The sequence below is a fragment of the Podarcis raffonei genome, chromosome 13 (assembly GCF_027172205.1).
Source record: "Podarcis raffonei isolate rPodRaf1 chromosome 13, rPodRaf1.pri, whole genome shotgun sequence".
Taxonomy (NCBI): Eukaryota; Metazoa; Chordata; class Lepidosauria; order Squamata; family Lacertidae; genus Podarcis; species Podarcis raffonei.
Window position 1 is genome coordinate 28,567,292 of NC_070614.1, and position 25,184 is coordinate 28,592,475.

Consider the following 25,184-nt stretch of genomic DNA (forward strand, 5'->3'; position numbering starts at 1 on the left):
ACCTAGTAAACCAGTACTGGAAGCCACAGTGGAGAAGATCTCCACAGCCACTTGGTACTCAGGAACAAAGGATAGCCAAACACTTCAGAATATCACCAAAATGGTAATTTTTTAAAAAACGTTTTTGCTTTGGTGTCCTCACCTACAGGTTATGTTTTCGTTCCTTTTTTGGAGTTCTGACCCATATGTCATCATTTTGCTAATCTTTCAAGTCTAAATCTGCTGGTCACCTTTTTCTTCAACTTTCAAGTTCTGATGCACAGGTTACATTTTCCCTCATTTGGGGGGGGGTCCATTGTTTTTTTTTTGCTCAAAATACTGCAGTACACCTTTCCTTCTAAAAAGAGTGATAATGTTCAGGATAACAGCTGCCCTGGAACAGGAAACATGTGGTGGTCTTTAAGGGTAGGAGAGGAAACTCATCCCACCTTTCCCATCTACCTTAAATCTTACCCCAAACATGCTAGTGTTGCATGTATCTCCAAATCTTGCTGTATCACCAGATCTGGAGATTTGTGTACAGCTATTAACCAAATGAAAAACAACACAGTCAGCAGACCTGATGGGATACCTGCCAACGTCTTCAAAGTGGGCAGAATTTAGCTTACCCAACAACTTCACAAGCTCATCAAAAAAATCTGGGAGAGAGAAGAGATCCCAGGAGACTTTAGGGATGCCAAAATTATCAATCTTTTTTTTAAAGGTTATTGAACGGATTGTGGAAATTATTGAGGCATCTCTTTCTTAGCCACAGCCAGCAAAATTATTGTAAGGATCTTAGCAAACCGTTTCCTACCTATATCTGAGGACACACTTCCTGGATCCCAAAATGGTTTTCAGTGTTCTAGGGGGAAAGTGGATATGAATTCCACTGCTTGACAGCTTCAAGAAAAATGCAGAGAGCAAAATCAATCCTTGTATATGGCGTTTATCTACCTGACCTTCGATACTGTAAATTGTACTGCCCTGTGGACTGTCCTTCTGAAAAACAGCTGCCCAGATAAATTTGTGAACATCCTTTGGCTCCTCCACGATAACATGATGGCAACAATCACGGATAACAATGGCTCTCAAAGTCAACCATTCACAGTGGGATCAGACATTAAACAGGGATGTGTTATCGCCCCAACTCTATTGATTATCTTCATCTCTAACTGGAGAACATCCTTTACCAAGGGTGTCATGGACTTTGAATAAGCACAAGCTCAGGGCAAAAAGGAGAAACAGCAAGAGTAGGGTGCATCTGACAAACCCTCACCATGATCAGCTCCTGCCAGGAAACCTATGTCCCCACTGTGGAAGGACTTGTGGATCCAGAATTGGCCTCCAGTTACTTATGGACTCACTGTTAAGACTGTGTTCATGGAAGACAATCTTTCTTGCCAAGAGTGGTCGGAGGAGGAGAAGGAGGAGGAGGAGGAGGAGGGCTCAGTATTGGCACTGTTTACCGGGCTGAAACTGCTTTATGACCATATAGCTGAAGATGGTATCGTGTGAGAAGAAGAGCATTCTCATTTCACAATTTTCATGTCTAGGATAATTTAGATTGCCAGGATCAAGGAAACCACTTTCTTCTCTCCCTATATTTCCCTGTCCACTGCCACATTGCAACTGTTGGGGCAACATCCCATAACTTAAATGTTTTCAAAGACTTAATTGCTGGGATCAGACTTTCTGGTCTTGTTTCTTTCAATACTCCTCCTCTTTCCTGGGAAGGAAGTGGAAGCTGATATTTTTAAAACTGAAGAAATCCTGCATTTCTACCAAAAAGGGCAGTTTGACCTTTAGTAGTAAACCCAAAAGTTCCTTCCATAGCAGCCAATTCCAGGGAGGCACAATAATATAATTGTGGGGGTTGGACACCCACAAAGTCAATGAGAAAATCCGGCACGTGTCAGCGGCACTGCCTCCAAGAGAGATGTTCAGCTCCGTCGTCTGCAGCCAGCCAGCAAGGCATCCTTTTCCGGGGTGGGGTGGGGTTGGATCCTGCCTGCAGAGGAGGAAGAGGGACCACCATGCGGACGTGCGATGTCACACTCACACCTGTATATATGCGTGTGATGTCGCACATCCCCATTGCAGCGGCAGGCACCCTCAATCCTGAGGACAAGATGCCATCCCTGGTTCCTTCTCCATATATTGAGATGGGTTATGCAAGAATATTTTTATCTCACCACTGTTTAAATTCTGGAAGTTCAGAGTTTGTTTAAGCTGACAATGCAGAGTTTTTCATTTTTAATCATAGGCTGACTCAACACACCTCAAGTCCGATTGAAAGAGGCCCGTTAGAAGAGGCAATACTCAAGATAATGAGTTTGTACACCACTGAAATTATAATACCCCTATCATAAATTCTGAAGAATGCATGGCATATTTGTTCAGTTCCAGCAGAGTGGGGGAGGAATAAAAAAGCTAGAATATATCCAAAGACTACAAAATAACAACACGCTGAAGGTGATAAATTTGGCTTCATTGAAGTTGTAAACATATTTTCCCCTAGCAAAAACTGCAGTAAAAAATCTGAACATGGCCAAGAAGCCCATGTAGCCATAACAATATTCTTGTCTGTGGCCGTTTACCTAAAAGGGGGGGGGGAATGCAAGAGCAGGGATAGGGACTTTCTGGAGAAGGTCAATGAATACTAAATAGTTAGGAGTCACAAAATAAAAAGAATAATTATTTTTCAAAGTTTTTATTTATACTTTTCAAGTTTATACATTTCACTAGTTTTACAATCAATTTAACATTTCAAAGTTTGACTTCCTTTCCCCTCTTTCTGCAGTTCCTAAATTTATGTTTTAATATCTTCTGCATATCCAAATTCATTTAATTTGCCCATTTAATTATCTACTTTAAATATATACTCTCATGAAACTGCAGGTTATTACAATAATCCTGCTAATGTTTTTATCTGTTTGCAATTTATCTGTAAATATTCAATAATTTCTACTCTTTTATAAAAAGTCTGTTATCTTGATTTCTTATTCTCGCGGTAAGTTTCGCCATTTCTGCATATTCCATAGGTAGAGAGCCCCATGCGAAATTGGTAGATAGGAACTTGCTATCTAACTTTAATAACTGTCACTTGAGTCTGCTTCTTTCTCCCTTCCCCTCTTTTTGTGTCATATCTATCAGCTTGTGAACTTTTGGGCAAAGGCTGCCTTGTCTAAGTGGACAGAACCGCTTTAAAAGCAAACCGGCCCACTGACAGTTCGCCTCCTGCCGGGGTGCTTTGACGCTCTTGTGATTGGCCCACGGGGCGACGGTACCCGCCTTTTCATGCGCACGGGGGCGGCCTTTGATTGGCTGTAATGACTGAGGGTGGGGTTGGGAGGAGGGAGATGGGAGGTTAGGTTGCGCCAGGCTGCCCGGAAGCAACCCAAGCGCCTAGAAAGGCGAGAGGGGGATTGGTCAGGCGGGGGGTGATACGTAGGAGCTGCAATCTCGCTCCCTAGAGGTAGGAAAAGGTGAGAAAAGCGCGCAGCCTGAACTTCCTGTAATACACAAGACGCAACCCCTAGGTTTTCCTATCCTCGGGCAAAGACGTCTAGGATTGCAGACTAAAAATGCTTTTATAAAAGCGTTGTGATCTCTTGCGTTGGCTCTTTGCTCTACGGGGGAAGCGATCCTTGCCTTCTGAACGGTTGAGCGAATGGAATTCGAGAGCGGAAATGGCCGGCGCCGAGGGGGCTCTCTTCACTTTTTCCTATCTCTAGGTCTTCGCTTGCTCGCGCACCTATTCTCGCGAGAAGGTGCTGAGATTCCCCCTGTCAGCTTCGAAGCCGCGACGGCGGTGCCCCGAGCAATGGGAGTGGGGAGGTGAGGAGAGAAACCAATAAAATAAAAATTAGTGACCCCCTCACCCGACTTCTCCGCCGCGAGCCCTTCCTCTCCGTTCTCGGCGTCTCCGTTCTCGGCGGTGGGCAGAGGGGCATTTTGGCCGCTTTTCCTCCTTTCCCGGTGGGGGGGGGGGGAGGAGGGAGAGAGAGAGATGGAGACCTTCTGTGGCCCCGCCCCTTTTGCTCTGCATATTCCCCCCCCAGTCATTTCAAACTCTGGAATGTCCCTTTCCTTGCGGGGGGGGGGCGGCGGGAGGCGGCTCATGACATTCCCTCCCCCATCCCTTTGGGATGGTCCTCAGTTCCTGCCACTCAAACGTTCTTCCCATTTCATTCCAGATTAGCTAACCCGCAATAATGGTCGTAATTGGCAAAAAAACCTCACAAACCTTTCCTTGCCCTCCGCCGGCCCCCAATTACTGATGCACGTTAGGACTTCCACGGTCGGGTGGGTGAAAGCGTGTGAATGTAAGGGTGTCGCCAGTCTGTTTTCAGCTGCCTGTGGGGTGGTTTTAAAAGGGTCAGACTAGGACCTTGGGGTGTGGGGGGGGGTTGTGTGGGGTGGGAATCCTGGCTTCATTCCCCCACTATTTGGCTCTGAAGCTGGTTAGAGTGACCTTGAACTAGCCACCCACCTCACTGTGTTGTTGTGAGGGTTGAAGTGAGCGGCGAAAGTGGAAGAGCACCGGAGGCATGAACCCCCAGGGGGATGGATGGGATACAGGTTTTAAAAATAAATAACCCCTTAGGAGATCAGCAGCTGAATGAGCTGAATGGCTGTGAGATGTATGAAACCATCTGCCTAGGCCTCTCTCTGTTTCACTTAAGAGCAGTGTTTTCTCGTTCCTATCTCGTACCGCTATATTTTCTCAGCACCAGCTTTTGCCCTCCGTTTTCCTGTTTGTATCCTTGTCTGGATTCCGGTGTTGTTGGGCATCATCTTGCCTCTAGTGCAACCTAAGTGATATCTGCAACATCCAAATGTGAGCCAACTTGGCTGTGAGGGAAGAAAATTCAGCCCTAGCATCATAAAATGAAATGCCGTGCAAATGAAAATAATGCCTAAGCCAAAAGGTGGAGGGTTAAGATCTCTGAGAGCTTACCGGTATACTTCAGCTACCATGTTACATTGGATCTATTTAGGCCAGCATTCTGATGCAGCATTGGCCAAGTAGATCCTCTGGAATGCCCCACCCTTCCCAGCAGTGGATGAAGGCAACTCTCATTCCCTGTTGCTTTGTGTCAATATCTGGTAACTGGAAACCTTCAGTATCAAAAGTCGAAGGGTATGGCCACATATACAATGGGTGGACAATCTAAAACTAACAGCGGGAAGCAAACAACAGAAAATGCTGAAGAGAACTTGGAAGAGGTGTACATCCAAAGATGGATGTAAGAGGCTGTGGAAGAGTAATTTCCACTTATAGCAGTTGATGGTCTTCTCCGTGAACATGTTCAATGTTTTTTTCTTTTTTAAGTACTAAGTTATCACATCTGGGTATTGAATTCACTGCATTAATCTGCTGTGTGCAGAAGTACGTTCCTTTCCCTGTCCTTGGCCTACTGCCAAATCAGTTTTATTGGGTGACCCTGTTCTAGTATCCTTTTCCCATCAGCACTCATAATTTTATATTGTTTTGCACAATATAGTTTTCTCTTTGCTTCAGATTCCCAGTTTGGTTTTTGAGCATTTTGGTTTGATGCTTTGATTGTCTCCCCCCACAACCCCAAACCTTGACAAGAGATTCAGTAATCTCTGACGAGAGCTTCAGTAATCTTCCAAAGGATACATGGCTTTGCACAGCCTTATGTCAGTTCCTGAAGATGGTTGCTCTGCTTTTAGAGCTGTCCAAACCCTAAGTGTATTTACTTAAATGGTTTCTGGGATATTGCTTTAGTGTTATAAGGATGTTATGTGCTGCTTTGCTGTTTCTGCTGTTCTACAATGAGAGATACAGAGGCCCAGAAAATATGAGGGGGCTTTTCTTTTTTTCTCCCCCCCCTCGTTGTTTCTGATACCTTGAAAAACAATTGAAACAGATGCAAACAGAGAGTAGGTGCTCATCAAGTATAACAAAAGGAAGAACCTGCATGACTTGAGAGTCAGCTTGTGTGTATTCCATGCCAGACTGAAAAACTTACTGTGTTCCTGTGCAAGGGATCCTGCTTCTTCAGAATCTTAGATGTCTTGTGAAGGTGGGCTTTTAAGTTTTGTCTGCAATGCTGGTAAAATGTAATAAACCAAGTGGGTGGATGAAGATGATTTCCAGTAGTTATATTGTGGAGTGGGACTTCGCTTCCCTATATAGCTCCTTGTCTTAACCGCTGCCTAAAAAACAAAAACTAGCAGATTATGTGAATAAATTGTGCTGATTAGAATAATTTCTACAGCTTATAGAATGCAGATGCTTTTGGCAACGAATTATGATAACTTGTTGCAGAATTTTGGGACTTTCTTAGCACACTTAGTCAGCTCTTGGGGCTTCTGAATACCCAACATGCCCCTTCCTCTTAAAATACAAATATAATAGCTTCTATAGCTTACCCTGAGTCTTCAGGATAGTGTGGGTTTTAAAGTTCCTCTCTTTTCTTATAGATGCCCCGCCACTGTTCTGCCACTGGCTGCTGCACCCGTGACACTCCTGAGACACGCAACCGAGGCATTTCCTTCCATCGGTGAGAGTTGATGCTATTCTGGGCCCACCCAATCTCCCTTTCAAAATGGTGCCCATTTTGAATTGAGGGCTGGCTGGTACTAGTCTGCAGGAATATCACGTTGGGGATATTAGTATTTCTTCTTATATTTCTGTCCCACCCTTCCTTGAGGAGCTCATGGCAGAATATAAAGTGTGTGTGTGTGTGTGTGTGTGTGTGTGTAGCCATTGATCCAAAGTTAGAGCCGTCACAAGGCAGAGGAAAGGCTAAGAAAACCTACCAGATTCCTGCTGTCACTCCTTTGACTAGTTGAGGATCTTTCCATTACATTGGAACCTTGGTTCTCAAACTTAATCCTTTCTGGAAGTCCGTTCCAAAACCAAAGCGTTCCAAAGCCAAGGCATGCTTTCCCATAGAAAGTAATGCAAAACAGATTAATCTGTTCCAGACTTTTAAAAACAACCCCTAAAACAGCAATTTTACTATCTAACAAGACCATTGATCCATAAAATGAAAGCAATAATCAATGTACTGTACTATAAAATAAATAAGACAGTATTGTAGATGATAAAAATTAAAATTAGGTTTTTTTCTTACCTGCACTGATGATAGTCATTTTTTGGATGGGGGGCTTTTATCCACTTCCGCAGTCACACAGTCAATCAGTAGCTGAACTGGGTTCCACACAGTAACAAAAACAAATTAACTGAAAAAGCCTAAAAAACAAAAATGCAAAATAAATAGCAAAAGCAAAAGCTCCAAACTTTATCCATTCCGAAGGCTGTTTGACTTCTGAAATGTTCGAAAACCAAGGCACAACTTCTGATTGGTGCAGGTGCCCCAGAAACAATAGCCGACAGCCGCACCAGACTTTCAGCTTCCGAAAAATATTCAAAAATCGGAATACTTACTTCAGGGTTTCCGGCGTTTGAGTACCAAGGTGTTTGAGAACCAAGGTACCACTATATTTCCCTGTTATCATTTCTGGAGTTCACAGTGCCTTTTTATGGTACCTTAAGCATATTTCGCACAAACAGAAGCTGTAATATGCATACTTCTTTTTTAAAGTAACAATCATGCCATGCCCTCTCTCTCACCAAAAAAGGCGTCCAAGATAGGGATTTGTTGGCATGAAATGTGAACGGGAAGGGCAAGTTGCAGGGTGGCTTCACCAAAAACTATGGAATATTTTACTTAGCCACACTTACTTTTATTTTGCACTGCAGTGATACTGTTGTCTGAACAGCCATAATCTCTGGAAATAGTAATGTATATATCCTTGTAGTGTCTCCTAGTGTTAAAGGCCTAGAATGATGCTATAGTTCTTTTTCCAGCCTGGGAAAGAGCCTTATGTTAGCCAAGTATCTGGAGCCCCAAGGGATCAGTCAGACTCAGTTTGACACTAAGCTACTCACCCAGAGCAATTGTTATTCCATGCAATCAAATCATACTTTTGCTCTATGATGCACATGACAGGGAAGCTCCTGGGATGACATTTTCAGACAAATGTCCTTGTTCCTGGGAAGAAGGCCTCCATTGTTTCGCTGCACTGTGCTGCTCATCCTTTCCTGGCTAACTCTGACTCACCTCCTGTGTGTGCTCCTAGACTTCCAAAGGACAACCCCCGGCGAGCGATGTGGTTGGAGAATTGTCGGAGGAAGGACATGAGCGGCCAGGGTCTTTGGGACCCTGCTTCCAAGTATGTTTACTTTTGCTCCAAGCACTTTGAGAAGAGTTGCTTCGAACTGGTGGGCACCAGGTAGGTCACTGGAATATGAAAGGGCATGAACAGTTAAGCAGAATTAAAACAGGTGGATATGGTCACAATTGGACAATGTCTTAGATAATACATTTGCCATTGGCAAAGGTGCTACTTGCAGAGGGGGTGGAGAAGGGAGCTAGAAATGACTTAAAGGCCGGCGGGGTGGGGGGAACAATTGTTGAAGGCCAGAAAGCTGTCATGGAAGACCCACTCTGTGGTTTATTCAGGGGTGACCAGCTTTCAATTTAAATACTTTTTTTGGGGGTGAGGGCAGAATCCAATGTGTGCAGATGCCGAAAAGATAAACCTAGACATACCCAAGTCACCAAGACCTGTTAGATCAGTTTGATAAAGTAATGAAGGTGTGTGAGGATCTTAAGTAGTATGTATTGGGAAAAGCCTCTTCCTGAGTCCTTAAGTATCACTGAGAGCAAATAGTAGTAGGCAATAATGGTCTGACTCATTATAAAGCAATTTTATATCTTCTTAGGAGAATAAGCAAGTGGGAGTGCTGTATTGTGGAAGTCACGCTGGATTATCTCCATTGAGATTTGTGGAGAGAAATCCAAATTTAAGCAGCATGTGTTACAAAGTTCATTCTGTTTATTTGGGACTCTGCACATGCAGTTGCACGTGCAGAGATCTAGAGGGAAAACATTGCAATGTAGAAATATAACTGGCTAACCGCAGGTACAGCTAGCACCTCCCAGAACCTAGCAGCTCCCCAAAAAGAGATGCCTTGCTGCAAGGTCTATAGTTCAGATGACCTTCCAGAGAAGGATGCTTGCCTGTCTGAAGCCAGAGATGGCTTATGAGTATTGATGCTCCTTTTTGCAGTGGCTACCATCGGCTCAAAGAGGGTGCTGTTCCCACAATATTTGAACTTCACGCCAAACTGCGCCAAAAATCAAAGCTAGGCAACTCAAAACTTGCGAAACGTCAGCAGAAGCAGAGGTGAGTCCTGCCCTTCTGGCTTCTCTTGCCATGCTCTGTGGAAGGTCTTCCCTCCCTTCCTGTACCATCCTATGAATGTTAATTATGTTTAGTGGGGCTTGCTTCTTCGGAAGTGTGCACACAGAATTGCTGCCTTACTGCAGGGGTAGGGAAGTTGCTGCCCTCCAGTTGAAGTTGAACCACAGTTATTGCTCCATGCTGGCATGCTTGGGTTATTTCGGGAAGCGTCTGGAAGGACATGTCCAGTTTTGTCCTCCTCTGCTTGTCACTACACCTGTGATAAAAGTGTGGCAGATCTTCCCCACTCGGTTCCTGTCTGACCAGGGTTCTGTTCCTTGCCTACAGCTGCAGCCCTTGCCTGGAGGAGGAGTCGAGTCCTTTGTGCATGGACATCTCCTGCTTCCCTGCACAAGAGCTGCCAAGCCCTGGGGCTGCTCCCACCAGCGGCGAGCCTCGAAGCCAGCCTGACCTCCCGGGGCCGGAGTCAGAGAGTCTGGCCACCCTGTCAGACATTCCCCTGGAACAGTCCCCCGCTGCTACTGGCCAGGAAGAAGCTTCTCCTTCTCCCGCCCTCCCGGAGCCAGTGGGGGATTCATCCCACCCCGTTTCCCTCTCTCTCTACATGTTGCGCCTGCCTCCCCCAGCTGGGGCTTACATCCAGAACGAGCACAGCTACCAGGTAGGCAGTGCCTTGCTGTGGAAGCGGCGAGCAGAGGCGGCCCTCGATGCTCTGGGGAAGGCGCAGCGGCAGCTCCAGGCCTGCCGGCGCCGAGAACAGCGACTCCGCCTTCGGATCTGCGAGCTTCAGCGCGAGCGGCGGCCGCACAGCGCCGAGGCACATCGACGGCTCAAGGAGCACCTGCAGGTCTTTGAACTGCAGCTCCTCAATGACCTTGAGTAACTTTGGGATTGGCCAAAACTGACCTTTCCCTGTTTGGTGCACTCTCAGCTTCAGGCTGTGTGATGGTCCCTGCGGCTAAGCTGTGCGCCAGAACTCTGGGTCCTCCAGTCTAGCTGGCCGCTTGGCACTTGCCGCCTTCCCTATCACCATTCGCATATAATCTGTACCTGTAAATAAATACTGTTTTGTATGATGGATGCTTCCTACTCGTCTGAAAGACACCTTTTACAGCAGATTTGCAACAGCTGTCAACCTGCGGCCTTCAGCATGGTGTTGCCTGAGGCGTAGGAAGGATCATACAGTTTCTAGCAAGTTTTGGCTCAGCCTTGCTCACAGGGAGATTGAATTAGGGGGTGTATGGGATAAAGGTTGCCCTGTTTTCTGATGGATTATAGGTTTACAAGGATCTTAAGATCCTGTGGGCCAAGGCATCCTCATCCCACTGAGGCTCATCCATAAAATATATATGGTGGGGTGATGTGCATCAGCAGGAGAAGAGCAAACTCACCATGCTGGAGATGGCACTATCTTTTGAGGAACAGTTCAGTAAAACCACTCAGATGGTTTTAAGTAAGTAAGCCAAAAGCTTAAGTGAAGTCTGGGCTGTTAGACTTGCTGCGAAGCAAAACCTGTCCGCCTATCAGCTGAGTTAGGCCTGATATATGTAAGAAAAGGACAGAAGCGCTAAGACAGGAACAATAAGTACCATTTGTTGGGCGTTTCTCATGTGCACTCATAAACACAACCATCTGTGCTCTTCAAATAACCTTTTGCAAAAATGTTTTATTCAAAATGCTGGAGGGTCATGGGTGAATATGAGTCTCATTACTGATAATTGAAACCTGCTCTGGGAGCCTTTTTCAGCTCAAAGAGTGGAGTGAAAACAGTTTTAAAATGCACATTAGTGGCATGCAGAAGGCTGCTTACCTGTAAGGATCTCTTGTTGGACTGGGGCAACTGTCTTCAGCTTGAACCAAAATGATTTCTATAGTTTGCAACGGTTGCAGGTTATTTCACTTTGTGCTGGCACCCGTCAAGGACTCAGCTGCCTGAACAGAACCACTTACATGCCTGTCATGACTATCACAACCCGTAAGGGTGGGTGGAACAAGGATGTGGCTCCTCAGAAATATTCCTGGCCTCTCTCCTGAATGTTCAGCTGTTTTTTTAAATAAAAAAAACTAAGTCTCTGGTCCTTTTTCCTGGAAAGCACCCAGACAGACTTTCGTCCAGTTGCTCTTTAAAAATAAAATTGCTGTTGCCTTCTATTGTTTTCTGGCTAATGAATGAAAAGGCACCGGAATAACTGATGAGCTCTAAGCCCTTATTTAATTTTTTTTGTACTTTTTATTTGTATTTAACACTATGAAACAAAATAAATATACTGGGCTACTCCAACTGATATTCTGGTTGTCCTGAATAAAATGTCCGGCTACAGAATAGCTGCAATGATCTACCATAAAATGTGGAGAACTCAGCCAGTGGAAAAGAATTACATGCCCATTTCTTCCAAGTTAAGGGGTCCCACAGAGATGCCTTGTCTGAGAACCTCCAAAATCCTGTTGCTGGGTTTATTTTTTAAACCAGGGATGGGGAACCTGTGCCACTCCAGCTGTTGTCAACATAGCAAGTGGTCAAACACCCTTCCATGCGCAGTTCATGAGGCAGAAAGAGTTTCAAACTTTAAAACACTTCCTGAAGACCCGTCTATTTAAGCTGGCATTCCCAGGCTCATCAGATTCACCATGTTCTATTATTTATTGATATTTAACTGAATGCTTTATTGATGGCTTTTCTGTTTTTACTCATGTATTTCTTTGTATTTTTGGTTTTAAATGTTGTACATACATTTTTATTTTTCTTACCTTACTATGTTTTATGTAAACCACTTAGGTATTTTGTATATTAAGTGGCATATAAATCTTATTGATGATGATAGTAGCAGCCACATGTTCCCTATTCCTGCTTTAAACAGTGCTATATAAAGCTGTTACATAGCCTAATTCTATGGTAAAGCACAAGATACAGACCTAAAGAGACATGGGATAAAATATGAATGTGAAATATACAGGAATCCTTTCTTATTCAGCAATACTACGCACCTTGAGAAAATGAGTACTCTGAAGAAGTCCTGGTGCCGAAATGCCACCAAGAGACAATGAGTGAAGTGAACCTGCTCCTCATCCCTTCAACCTCAACTGCACCTTAGCAATGAGATGCAGGGATAACCTGACTAATCACCATAGGCAACATGACCAGTCACCAGAGACTGGCTTTGTGACCTCATCTATCCATTGTGACCTCATATTCATAGGCTGTGGCTGTGACTGCCTGGGAAATACCACCCCCAGTTTACTTACAGCTGCAGAAAAGACTTGTATCTGTTAGCCCCTGGCTCTACAGTACTTTGGGTTACCCTACCTGCTAAACTTACGTTTTAGCAAATTGGCATGCGCTGTGTCGTGGTCCTATAACAGAAGCGCATGTCTACAGCAGGAAAGCTAAACAAGCTACAATCATCAGAGCGAAACACTTAATTCGTATGGATGCCAGTAGCAGAATTAAACCCAATCTTAAATACCACTAAAATCAATGGAAATTTAAAGTGGTCAACTTTAGCTGACTCATACCCATTAAGTCTAAAAAGCTGAGCTCACTGTTAGTGTGTAGACTTATGGGCCAAGCTACACATGACAAGATGTCACTTGAAGATATATAAATATCCCGCTCCCCCCCTTTATTTAAACTGGCTGCTGGATGGTCTAGTTGAGCCTGTGGTGCACTGGGAAGTGGGATTTAACTTGTCCCACCCCCAGTACTATAGTCCTGTTGAAAATCACCTCCCCCCCCCAAAAAAGCTATTGCATTGGGATGGGAGCTTCCCTCTCTTTCCAAAAGGCAGTTGGCATTTTTGTTGAGACCATGGAATGAGAGGAAAAGGCTACCCCATCCACGCCTCCCCACCCCTTTGTGCTGCTATACTGAACAAGAGACTCAGTGCCTACAGTGAACAGGAATGGGGCCACACGAGGGCAGCATAAGCCCAGGAAAGGAGCCTGTAACTGGAGAAGGACGAGGGTGGGATTTCTTTAATGGAGGAGAACTGGGATTCCCAGCATGCAACAATTGGATAGCTTTATCCTTCAAATCCCAAGCTTTTGAGAAGAGTGGCGGAAAATGACAGACCAAAGGGGGGATGCACCAAAGAAACAGGTACGGACCCCTAAAGCTTTTGCCAGGATCCCTGCTCTATTCATAAGTTAATTAAATTTCTAACACACTTTACCAGGGCGCTAAGAAAATAATAGCCCCGGCTCCCAGTATTCAGATACCTTCCTGTCTCATTTCTTTGGCAGAGTGGATCACAGTCTTACCAAATTGAACATCAACAAACAGAAGAACATCAAGAAAATGAATGTGCATATGTGTGTGTGTGGGGGATAGATCTCAAAAAATGTATAAGACCCGTGCTCCTATTACTTTTAACAGTAGTTTAATCGGCTGGCATTAACAGCTGACAAACCCCCAGGCCATGAAAAGCTTCCCTTATTGATCTCTGCAGATGGAGCTCCTGTTAAAGTTACTCAAGGATTATTTCCTCTTAAGCAGCTGGCTATCTAATGTATGCTTGCTTTCCTATAGAGCCAGAGCAGCTCGTTTTTTGAGAAAGGTTTCTAACCTTTTTTTAGCTATAAACTTTGAAGGAAGCAACAGTGTTCAAAGTCTGCGCGGCACAAGCAAGCTATGACGACACTTTCAACTTTGGGAGGGGGGCAGAATTGAGTTTTACCTTCCCCGGAACTTTCACTTTCATTTGCTGTGCCATGCCAAAGAGGACAACCGCAGCAAGGAAGGAGCGGTGAGTTTTTCCCCAAACTCTGAACCTTCCCTCAAATTAAATGTTGAGCCTGGACTGTTGATTTGAAAGGCGCCTTGCTTCTTGTTCTGTACATACATGTCTCTTTTGTCCTCCTGTCGTCGCTGATCAAACAGGTTTGGCTGGGTTTACAGAATAATAAACAAACCTGAGCCAGGGCTATGGAAGCGGGGTGATATACTGTTTATAATATGCAATATATATACCTGTGTCAGGTGGAAGTGGGATAGGCACCCACAACACAACGTCTGCACTAGAAAATAAATTGGTTGCGCTTACCTGGGAGAAAAAACCCCATTGAATTTAATATAATTTACTCCTGAATACGGACAGACATAGTTGCTGCAAAGTTCTTTTCTTGCTTTTGCTGTAATTATCACAGCTTCCCCTCTAAGTTTTTGTCAAACAGACTTTGGAACTTGACCTGAATGTACCCAATATGCACACATAATGGAGTACTCTGTGGTATATTTGATACTCACAGAGCATGAAAAGGCAGGACATCACTTCAACAGAGCTGTGTGGAGATGGAGCATATTTGTTTTGTAACAAAAGGAAAACTGAGCAGAATGGGGCCAATCTATTTTTTTTATGTGACTCCTACCTATTTAGCATCCATTTTGGGGTGAAGTTGGGCTCACCTTTATTTAGAGGGAGGTAACTGATATTTGGGACACGGGTGGCGCTGTGGGTTAAACCACAGAGCCTAGGGCTTGCCGATCAGAAGGTTGGCGGTTCGAATCCCCGCGACAGAGTGAGCTCCCGTTGCTTGGTCCCTGCTCCTGCCAACCTAGCAGTTCGAAAGCACGTCAAAGTGCAAGTAGATAAATAGGTACCGCTCCGGCGGGAAGGTAAACAGCGTTTCCGTGCGCTGCTCTGGTTCGCTGGCCACATGACCCAGAAGCTGTACGCCGCCTCCCTCGGCCAATAAAGCGAGATGAGTGCCGCAACCCCAGAGTCGGCCACAACTGGACCTAATGGTCAGGGGCCCCTTTACCTTTTTTTAACTGATATTTGCAACCACTGGTTCCCCTTGACATTATGCTTTTTTCCAGAAACTTGTCCCTCTTACTATATTGGATGAGCATTTTAGGAATGTGGTATTGTTTGTTGTTTCATTCTTTTCAATGGCTTTTGATTTCCCCCGTTTGCATTTTGTCATTAAGTTGCTTATTATTATTATTATTAATAATAATAATAATAATAATAATAATAATAAAATGGGTTGAGGAGTCTCCTTTTATGAAACTGAAATCGTTCTGTAAAATTATTGTGCATCCTTCAGCTCACAGCTCATGACACTTTGCAGAAACTGGTCAGCCCCATCTTTGCTTCTTCAATCCAATCAGAAGAGAATTGACTCACCTTCTCCTAGAGACCATTTTTCCTCCTTCCGTAAACCTTTGACTGGAAGGGGCCAAGATGTCCAACAGTGTCTGCTGCAAATTGGTGGACTACTTGGACGAGCTCACAGAGGAGGAATTCAAGAGATTTAAGATGCACCTCGAAGACTACCCACTGGAGCAAGGCTACAAGCCAATCCGGCACTGTAAGACTGAGAAGGCCGACCTCACTGAAATAGCACGGCTCATGGTCAGGGCCTATGAGGAGGCGAAAGCATTGCAGATGACAGTCAACATCCTCGACCGAATAAATAGAAAGGATCTGTCGGCAAAAGTCAAACAAGAGATGTCAGCATGTAAGTAAACAAAGGAGCCACACCATTCCAGGCTTCGTAGGTCTCTTGTCCAATTTGCTGTGAATCCTGAGCTTCATCCGTGTATCAAACATGCTTGAGAAATGCCCATAGACTTTGCCCATGGAATCCTGGGAACTGCAGTTCAACCATCACAGAGCTACGAACTATGGCTCCCATAATTCTTTGGGCGGACTCCGTGTGCTTTAAATGTATGGTGTGGTTGTGAGCACCAAACGGTCTTCGTTCGTCTGCTGTGTGCCTGGGTGGGCAACAATGGATGGCCATCTCTCATGGATGCTTTAGCTGAGATTCCTGCATTGTAGGAAGGTTGGACTAGATGACCCTGTGGGTCCCTCCCAACTCTATGAATCTGTGATTCTAAGATGAAAACCCGTCTCTCCAATACAGCAGTGTACGGCCAGCAACAGTCCTTGAAGGGCCTCATACTTGCAGTGGAGCCCTTGTCCTCCACGCCTGGTGAGTTCACCACTGTCCCTGATACCTAGAACTCATGCTTTGTTCCCTTGCCTCCCTGGCAGCAGAGATTCTCCCTTCCTTGCCCATGGCGACATCACTGGGACTGCCACTACCTCAATGCAGCTGACTAGGGCTTAGTGAGTAGCAGTGGCTGCCTGTCCCAACCTCCTGTGTTTAAAAAGGTGGCCACATGCTGTTCCCGGCTCCATATTGTATGATGGAGCCTCGCAGTTGCAGGAAGCTGTACAGTGGTACCTCAGGTTACAGACGCCGCTAACCCAGAAATAGTACCTCGGGTTAAGAACTTTGCTTCAGGATGAGAACAGAAATCGCGCAGTGGCAGCAGGAGGCCCCATTAGATAAAGTGGTACCTCAGGTTAAGAACAGTTTAAGGTTAAGAACAGACCTTCAGAACAAATTAAGTTCTTAACCCGGGGTACCACTGTACTAGCCTTGTGAAAAAGTCCAAGCACATATGGAGGCTTAGCCAATGGACAGCTACATACCACCATATTTATTATGTGCTTTTGGGGGGCTGTGGGCCCTGGCAGATCCAAGACTATGCCAGCTGTGACACTGGGCCTCCAGCAGTTTCTTACTGTGATATTTCTACATGACTGCGGCCCTCCGCAACTCTGCCCACAGAACAGCCTCAGGCTTTATACTGCACATTTCTATTCCATGAGCCCCATATCAATGATGCAAAGTCTGAAGGAGCCCTAACTCTTGCAATACTATGCAGACCCTGATCCTATTTGCATCAGCTTATTGATGGGACTTCTGCAAATGGACACTGTTCTTCTGCATGCGGTGTAAGAGGAGCAAAAAGGGGATGGGAAATCTTCTTTCTTTTATTTACTTATTTTTAACAAGAGTGTCCTTTTTTAAAAACAACAACAGTTTTTCTGCAGCCTACGAAAGCAGTGGCCTCGACCAGGGAAGAAAAAAGAAAACGGGAAGAAAGGTTGCTGTCCAGTATCACTGACAAGTTTTGCGGGACTCAAAAGAAAGGTTAGTTTACAGGGACAAATAGAAGAAGACGCCTTCTGGAATGGTAATTTTGAAAATAATGTGCAATTTTAAGTTATACTTACCATATTATAATTATCAAGGCCTTCTTCTTCTTCTTAACAGCAATGATATAGTTATGAATATGAGTTTGTAATTATCATAATAATTACATCATTAAAATATACCTGTAATATTTCAAGGAAGGCTTTCCTGGGTTCAACCTGAAACTATGCCCAAATCTACAAAGTTGTTTTTTGCTTTGTTTTTAGAACTTATCCTAGGAAGGAAAATAGTACATGTTTTTTTTCTGGTTAGCAAAGGTACCATTAAATAACATTCACTGTTCCTAAAACGTTGTTCTTCACCTTGAGATGTCTGTGCTCTGGAAACTGTTACCACTAAAGCAGTAGAACAGGTATAGGGAACAGTTGGTCCTCCGGGAATTGCTGAACTACAACTCCCATCAGCCTCAGGAAGCACGGCCAATGACCAGGGATGATGGTAGTTGTAGTTCAGCAACATCTGGAGGGCCAAAGGTTCTCAACCCCTAGAGTAGAAAGTCATTTCTTCAGCTGGTAAGGTTATTTGCAAACTATTCTCCATCTCTGTTTTTAGTGGAAGTCACACTGGATCCCAAGACAGCCTTCCCTACCCTCATCCTTTCTGAAGATCGGAAAAGTGTGTACCTGGGCAGGCAGGCCCAGGTTCTTCCTGACAACCCTGAGCGCTTCAATTTTTCGCCATGTGTCCTTGGAGCAGAAGGCATCACCTCTGGGACTATGGAATGGGTGGTAGAGGTGGGCAAGGCCAAAGCATGGGCCATCGGGGCAGTCCGGGAATCCATAGGGAGAAAATGGTACCAATGCATCAGAGTTACTGAGGGGTTTTGGGCACTGCAGCTGACTGAGGGAGAATACATGGCCTCTACCTCTCCTTCCACTGTCCTTCCACTGTGGAAATCCCCGCGACGGATCAAGATACTCCTGGAGTACGATTTTGAAATCCTCTCCTTTTATGACGCCGACTCCATGGAACTTATCTATACTTTCAACTATCCTTTCTCTGAGAGGATGTTTCCCTTTTTCCAGGTCTGGGATACTGAGATCCCCCTGAAAATCTCATAAGGGCACATTTTTAAGATGACTTAGACTGCAATCCTGCACTAGAGCTGTGTACACGTTCCTGTTTGCTCCGCAACCAGTGTGCTTTCATCACTGGCTTGGGAGCAGTGTACACAACATTAGTTACAATCCATATGTGGTTTCTTAGGAAATAATCACAATTTGATGCGTTTCCCGCCAAACCTGCCTGGATTCAAATTGAGGAACCAGGACAACCTAGTAATGTGTACACAGCCTTAGATGTGGCAAGAAACAGTGAATCCACCAACCAATTATGAAATTGAGCCAGTAATTTAAGGAGAGATGAGTTTGTGAAATGGCCCCTCACCTGGTTCCTGGTACCGACCAAAGAGGAATGGCTATGTAAATTATGTGAATATTTGGAACTGGCCAAATTGATGGATAGAATAAGACTAAAGCCAATGTATACAGTCAAGAAGGAATGGAAGTGCCTGAATGATTATTTATAAATACAAGGTTCTAATGTAAAAAATTGGCTGTGTTTAGAATGACCTCGTGAATGGAAAAGGGGAAACATACCTATATATTAAGATAAAAATAATACTGAAATACAGATAAAATACGAAATGTGAAAGGAAGTGTTGTGAGAGTGATGGAAGTCTTATTACTATTATCATTTTGTAAAATAGTGTTTATTGTATTGAAATATTATACTTTTTTATTTTTTTACTGTCTACCTTTCTTTGCTCCCCCCTTTTCTTTGTTTTTCTTTCTTTCTCTTTATATTATTCTTTATGTGTGGCTTGGTATTGATGTATTTACTTTGCAATAAAAATTCTTATCAAAATCAAGAAAAGAAAAGAAATGGCCCCTCACACAAATTTGTTTCTTTGGCGTGTTTACTTGAAATTAAGTCCTATTGAGCTTGGTGGGTCTCCTAAGTTTTTGATGAATATGCTTACATTGTTAATTCCTCCACCCCAAAGAATGGCATGGGTTGCCTTTTAAGCCTCTGCATGTGCTGTCAAATAATAATAATAATAATAAAAAAAAAAGAGGGGGTTTGCAAGACATTCCACTATGAAAAGAGAAGAAATCCAAATGTGTAAAATGTTCTTTTTGTTGTTTTTATACTTCAGGTTTAAAAATAGGGTTATGTGGAACAGAACACTGTGATTTCATATTTTTCACAAGTCTGATTCAATCTGCCTTTTCTTTTGGGGGGATAGTTAACATTGCATCTCTTGAAGAAAAGGACAGTGCTCAGAGGCACAGTCTGCCCACTCAGTAAAGGTGTGTGGTTTTCTGTACACATTCATTTGCCGCCCACTACAACGGTGGTTCCCGGTGAGTGGCAAAGGAGGCAGCCATTTTGAGTTTCTCAAAATTCGAAAAACCACCTCAGAAAGCGGCTTTGTGTGAAAAACAAATGGCAGCTGCTGCGATTCTCTTCCTCTCAAAATAACACCACCTCAGCTAACAATACAGCAAACCAAGAAGCTATATTTTGTGTCAGGATGGGTGACATGACTGAGAAGTGGTCCTTGTCAGTGTTGGTGCAGCACACCTACTTGGGAGTAAGTCCCATTCAACTTGGTGAGATTTGCCTCTGACAATTTGCTGGATTTCTCTCATATATTCTCCACCCCAGTGCATTGTACTTGCAAAAGAGGGTAACTTATGGGTATATTTGCTCCACCACTCTTTAGCACACACTGGAGATTCCAATGCACCTTTGCACTTCCAATATTGGCTTGTGGTTTCAGTACTCTCAAATGCCAACTTCAGCAACACCTCATCTCTCATGGGAGAAAAAGCAGCTGCTTTGCTGCTAATGATATGTGTGAATGGACTGAGTCCACTGAGAGGACTGAAGTGGCACACAACAGTTATTTTGGATTTGTTAATATCCATAATATTCTATAGGTATCAAGCTTCTAGTTCAGCATAAGGCTACCATCTCTTCTTGACTTTAATATATATAAATGGCCACTTTTGAGAGGGCGGGCAGGGGGAATTAGAAAACCTTTTGGCAAGACAGCAGAGGACTTGGAGTAAGCAGTCTGGAATCTTGACTCAGTAGGAGAAATGGCCTATGTCCAGGTAGGTAGGTTGTCAAGGTAACAATGGAATGCCTCCTTTGTGACATTCCTTGTTGATGATTTAAAAGTATGGAATCGAGAGGTGTCCAATGAAGGAGTTAGGATAGGTAGCAAGAGCCTGTGAGAGAGATGGCAAAGAGGAGATATCGATAAGATACCTTGGGGTGTATTTATTGTTTGCATTTCCCTTTAGCTTACCTAGTCCATAAAATGTTACACGCAAACAGCACCAACCTCAATGTGTTTCCCCTGCAAATTTGGATTAACCTGATAATCCTCTAAATGGGGCAAAATCAAACTCCAAACCACTTCTCTTGGGGTTGCAAGTGAATTGTTTTGAGGTGGGAGGATCATTCATCACTTTTAGTGACTGGTTTTCATGCCCATTACTTCCTCAATGCTTGTGTTTCTTTTTTGGCAGTCTTAAATGTTCATCTTGTATCAAAACAATGTTTCCTCCTAGAATCATTTTCCATACAAGTCCATTGTGTGGACTAATTAAGTGATTAAGCAAATTGCATGTCTCCATCTGCTCTGCCACCTTACTGGATGTATAAAAATTCACAAATGGATCAATGACTTTCAGAAACGATATTTTCCCCTCTTGCTTTAGCCAGGGCTCCTTTGACTTCCTTGTTCCTTAGGCTGTAGATTATAGGGTTGAGCATTGGAGTAACGACTGCATAGAAGAAAGCCAGCATCTTGTCCTGGTTGGGCGAAGTGTTGGATCTGGGGCTCATGTAAGCAAAGATTGCTGTGCCATAGCAGAGGGCAACTACGGTGAGGTGAGAGGTACATGTGGAGAAGGCTCTCTGACGACCTCCTGAAGACTGGATACGTAGGATAGCACGGATTATATAGACATAGGAAAGTGTGACCACGATACAGGGGATCACTAGCACAATGGACCCTGTCACCAGAAACAGAATCTCATTGATGGAAGTGTCTGAACATGCAATCTTGATAACAGCCAGGACTTCACAGGCAAAGTGATTGATGATGTTGGAGTTGCAGAAGTGAAGGCGCACAGTGAACACCGTATGCAGGAGAGCATTGAGAAATCCAGCTGTCCAAGATGCTAGCACCAACTGCGTACACACTGTCCTGCTCATGATGACCTTGTAATGCAACGGATGACAGACAGCCACATATCGGTCATAAGCCATGGCTGCCAAGAGGATAAATTCAATGCTTCCGAAGGCGAATGAGAGATAGAGCTGAGCCATGCACCTGTTGTAGGAGATGGTCTTGTAGCTGGCCAAGAAATGGATCAACAACTGAGGCACCACACTTGTTGTGTAGCAGATGTCCAGGAAGGACAGATAGCTCAGGAAGAAGTACATGGGTGTGCTGAGCCGTGGGTCTATGTGGATGGCCACGATGATGAGTGTGTTACCTGTCAGGGTGATGAGGTACATGAAAAGGACCACTGCAAAGAGGTAAAGGTTGGTGTCTTGATCTTTGGAAAATCCCAGAAACACGAACTCCAGGGCAATTGTTTGATTGTGTTGCTCCATCACACACACAATGCTTGAGCTAAGAGAATGAAATCAGGATTGAAATGGGAAGTTTTGGAACAGGGATGGTTTTACACCTAACATACGGAACTTGTCACCCTCCAGATGTTGTGGGACTCCTGTCCCCATCAGCCACAGCCAGCAAGGTCAATGGTCACGGATGGTGGGAGGTTGTAATCCAATAACATCTAGAACAGGGGTCAGCAACCTTTTCCAGCCATGGGCTGGTCCACCGTCCCTCAGACCACATCGGGGGCCGGACTATATTTTGGAAGAAAAAAGAAGAACGAATTCCTATGCCCCACAAATAACCCAGAAATGTATTTTAAATAAAAGCACACATTCTACTCATGTAAAAAACCAGGCAGGCCCCACAAATAAGCCAGAGATGCATTTTAAATAAAAGGACACATTCTACTCATGTAAAAACACACTGATTCCCAGACCGTCCGCGGACCGGATTGAGAAGGCGATTGGGCCACACCCGGCCCATGGGCCTTAGGTTGCCTACTCCTGATCTAGAAGTTTCGGGTTCCCCATCCCTGCTTAATACCTTGCAACTCTCAATGAATACAGGCATGATGTATTAAGTACAGTAGGGACAGGTTTTTCATGTGAAAAACTGATTCTGCAAGATTCTTGGCCTGAACTGGACAGAGAACAACTGTGAAGGGCATCCACTGGCTTAATGTTGTGATTTTGTGTGTGTATAAGACAGGAGACAGCATTGAGCTTGGTAATACAAATCTGTGCAGGTCCCATTGTGAAGCTGGGGTCGCTGTTTTGTGACCCACCCTAAATGCTACTTCTCTCCCCCCCCTCATTTGTTTATTACAAGTACAGTGGTGGAAACTAAAAGTGGGGGCATCCACGTGAAAATTCCTGATGTGGACATGTCACATTAGCCTGGAGTATTGGCAACTTAACCCTTATCATATAGGAACCTTTTGCTTCAATGTTCCCAACAACAAAAAGATGAATGGTGGTGTGAGATAGTAACATGGGGAAGAAAGATGAGGATAGATGTCCACAGTTATCAAAGGGACATGTTTAGGCATACACAGGTAATATAAATGGATTCAGTACATACAGGGCTCATTAAGAATTAAGGGCAAATGACTCTTGAGAGTCCCATGGACTGCAAGAAGATCAAACCTATCCATTCTTAAGGAAATCAGCCCTGAGTGCTCACTGGAATGACAGATCGTGAAGCTGAGGCTCCAATACTTTGGTCACATCATGAGAAGAGAAGACTCCCTGGAAAAGACCCTGATGTTGGGAAAGATGGAGGGCACAAGGAGAAGGGGACAACAGAGGACGAGATGGTTGGATAGTGTTCTCAAAGCTACCAGCTTGAGTTTGACCAAGCTGTGGGAGGCAGTGGAAGACAGGAGTGCCTGGCGTGCTCTGGTCCATGGGGTCACGAAGAGTCGGACACGACTAAACAACTAAACAACAACAACATATAATGCAGTTGGTCCTTCCCCCTGGAAATAATACTTTGGAAGCAGGCAGTTGGCCATCAGGAGAAGTGACTCTTCCAGTTAAACTACTGTACTTTTCTGTGTATAAAACTAGGATTTATTCTTTAAAAGTTATGTTAAAAATTGGAGGTTGTCTCATATACGGATAGTGTATCCCCCCATTTTCTTAATTTGCAGTCCCCCCAAAAAAGGGGGCGTCTTAGACACAGGGGCGTGTTATATATGGAAAAATACGACATGTCCTCCATTATTTACATTTGGCTCATATAGTGTTCTCTCATCAGCTAATGAAAGTGGGGAATGACTCCCTGGAAGTAGAAAGATTGAAAACTATAGTATTAGAAGCCTGGAGGAGGGAATTATCGACCAGACCCTCTTTATAATGAAAGAAGCAGCCAGTTAGTATGATGATATCAATGCCTGGGAAGAAATGAGAGCAAATACTGTATTTTTCGCTCTATAAGACGCACCAGACCACATGACGCACTTAGTTTTTGGAGGAGGAAAACAATAAAAAAAATATTCTGAATCTCAGAAGCCAGAACAGCAAGAGGGATCGCTGTGCAGTGAAAGCAGCAACCCCTCTTGCTGTTCTGGCTTCTGGGATAGCTGCGCAGCCTGCATTCGCTCCATAAGACGCACACACATCTCCGCTTACTTTTTAGGAGGGGAAAAGTGAGTCTTATAGAGCAAAAAATACGGTAATTATAGGGACTTCCGGTTGATCGCGAAGCTGAGAGCAAGAGGGATTCAGCCCTTAGGGGAGAATCCAGCTTTTCGGGGGGAAAGGGAGGTATTGCATGGGTTCCGCAAGCCCCCAAAAACCTCAGGAGGAAGATTCTGAGGGCATGTTCCCAGTGAAGCTGAAGAGCAGTCTCTCCACCACCTAAAACACTCCCTTTAGGAGTGGGAAGACTGGCGAGATCGAGACGCTGGTGTGGGATGCCATAGTCTACTCCTGAGAAGTGCAGCCTCAAGCTTACCTGGCACAGCGATTGATTCCAAAAGAAAGGAAAATTTGGATTTAAATTGGTGAGAAATAAAAAGCTTTTAAATTATAATAATTTAGATGCAGCGGGGTGGAAAAAAGGAGGTCAGCCCCGTCTGGGAATTGTATTTCGATGCAGGACGTTCTTATGATTTTGAGAAAAAGTGGAATTGAATTTAAATGGGAATTTCCAGAAGGAGTTTCATTTTATTACAAACAAAAGAAATTTAAATTCAAAAATGTGGATGAAACATGCAAATTTCTGAGAAGATACGATACAAAGAATTGGGAAAGGGAGAAGAGGCAGCAGCAGCGAAGCCAGAGGGAGAAGATATTAATAAATCAGAAGAAGAGGAAGAAGAAGAAGAAGGAGGAGGAGGAGGAGGAGGACAGGTTTAAGAACTTTAACAGTTTTACTTTCCAAAGAAGGCCAAAATGGCATTGAAATTATGGACTTGGAATGTTAATGGCATAAATGATAAAAATAAAAGGAATAGAATCAGACATTTTTTGTTAAAAAATAATTTGGACATCATTTGTTTACAAGAGATTCATGTAGCCAGGAAACACAGAAGAGTATTAATCAACAAAAAAATAGGAAATGTGTTTGTCTCATCAGATAAAAGTAAGAAGAGAGGAGTGGTGATGTATGTAAAAAACAAATTAGAAGCTCAGCAAATCTTTAAAGATGAAGAAGGCAGAATAATTGCAGTACAAGTCAACTGGCAAGGTGAAAAATTGATAATTGTCGGAATTTATGCACCAAATGGCAGTAAGATGGAAATTTAGAAAGATCTGGAAGAAAAACTGTTTGAATTTATGGATCAAAAAATTAT

The 25,184-nt window shown here is 44.0% G+C and overlaps 3 protein-coding genes and 1 long non-coding RNA gene across 11 annotated transcripts; 2 read left to right on the forward strand and 2 right to left on the reverse strand.

The window, feature by feature from the left end:
• The first annotated feature begins 3,446 nt into the window (after window positions 1-3,446).
• Window positions 3,447-11,513, forward strand: THAP7 (THAP domain containing 7). 4 transcript variants are annotated; one of them, XM_053361357.1, is made up of 5 exons: window positions 3,447-3,467; window positions 6,436-6,515; window positions 8,101-8,253; window positions 9,094-9,210; window positions 9,556-11,513. In XM_053361357.1, exons 2-5 carry the CDS (start codon window positions 6,436-6,438, stop codon window positions 10,109-10,111), a joined length of 906 nt encoding a protein of 301 aa, XP_053217332.1. In that variant the 5' UTR covers window positions 3,447-3,467; the 3' UTR covers window positions 10,112-11,513. The 4 variants fall into 4 exon arrangements, with proteins under 4 accessions (XP_053217332.1, XP_053217329.1, XP_053217333.1 ...); XM_053361354.1 differs by lacking the exon at window positions 3,447-3,467 and adding an exon at window positions 3,711-3,819; XM_053361358.1 differs by lacking the exon at window positions 3,447-3,467 and adding an exon at window positions 3,711-3,819 and having other exon boundaries at window positions 8,101-8,193.
• Window positions 5,836-8,165, reverse strand: LOC128399693 (uncharacterized). The gene is made up of 2 exons (XR_008327255.1): window positions 8,082-8,165; window positions 5,836-7,210 (listed from the first exon to the last, which is right to left on the reverse strand). It is a non-coding gene; the product is annotated as an uncharacterized LOC128399693 (long non-coding RNA).
• A 1,455-nt stretch (window positions 11,514-12,968) lies between the features above and the next one.
• LOC128399692 (E3 ubiquitin-protein ligase TRIM39-like) lies at window positions 12,969-19,006 on the forward strand. Of its 5 annotated transcripts, XM_053361360.1 has the most exons (5): window positions 12,970-13,324; window positions 13,468-13,970; window positions 15,274-15,687; window positions 17,065-17,175; window positions 17,791-19,006. In XM_053361360.1, the coding sequence occupies exons 3-5, from the start codon at window positions 15,411-15,413 to the stop codon at window positions 18,297-18,299; spliced, it is 897 nt and encodes a 298-aa protein (XP_053217335.1). In that variant the 5' UTR covers window positions 12,970-13,324; window positions 13,468-13,970; window positions 15,274-15,410; the 3' UTR covers window positions 18,300-19,006. The 5 variants fall into 5 exon arrangements, with proteins under 5 accessions (XP_053217336.1, XP_053217338.1, XP_053217335.1 ...); XM_053361361.1 differs by having other exon boundaries at window positions 12,969-13,970; window positions 15,364-15,687; XM_053361363.1 differs by lacking the exon at window positions 13,468-13,970 and having other exon boundaries at window positions 12,969-13,324; window positions 15,364-15,687.
• A 1,733-nt stretch (window positions 19,007-20,739) lies between these two features.
• Window positions 20,740-21,964, reverse strand: LOC128399690 (olfactory receptor-like protein OLF3). Its single transcript, XM_053361353.1, has one exon. The coding sequence runs from the start codon at window positions 21,874-21,876 to the stop codon at window positions 20,932-20,934; it is 945 nt and encodes a 314-aa protein (XP_053217328.1). The 5' UTR covers window positions 21,877-21,964; the 3' UTR covers window positions 20,740-20,931.
• Window positions 21,965-25,184: the final 3,220 nt, after the last annotated feature.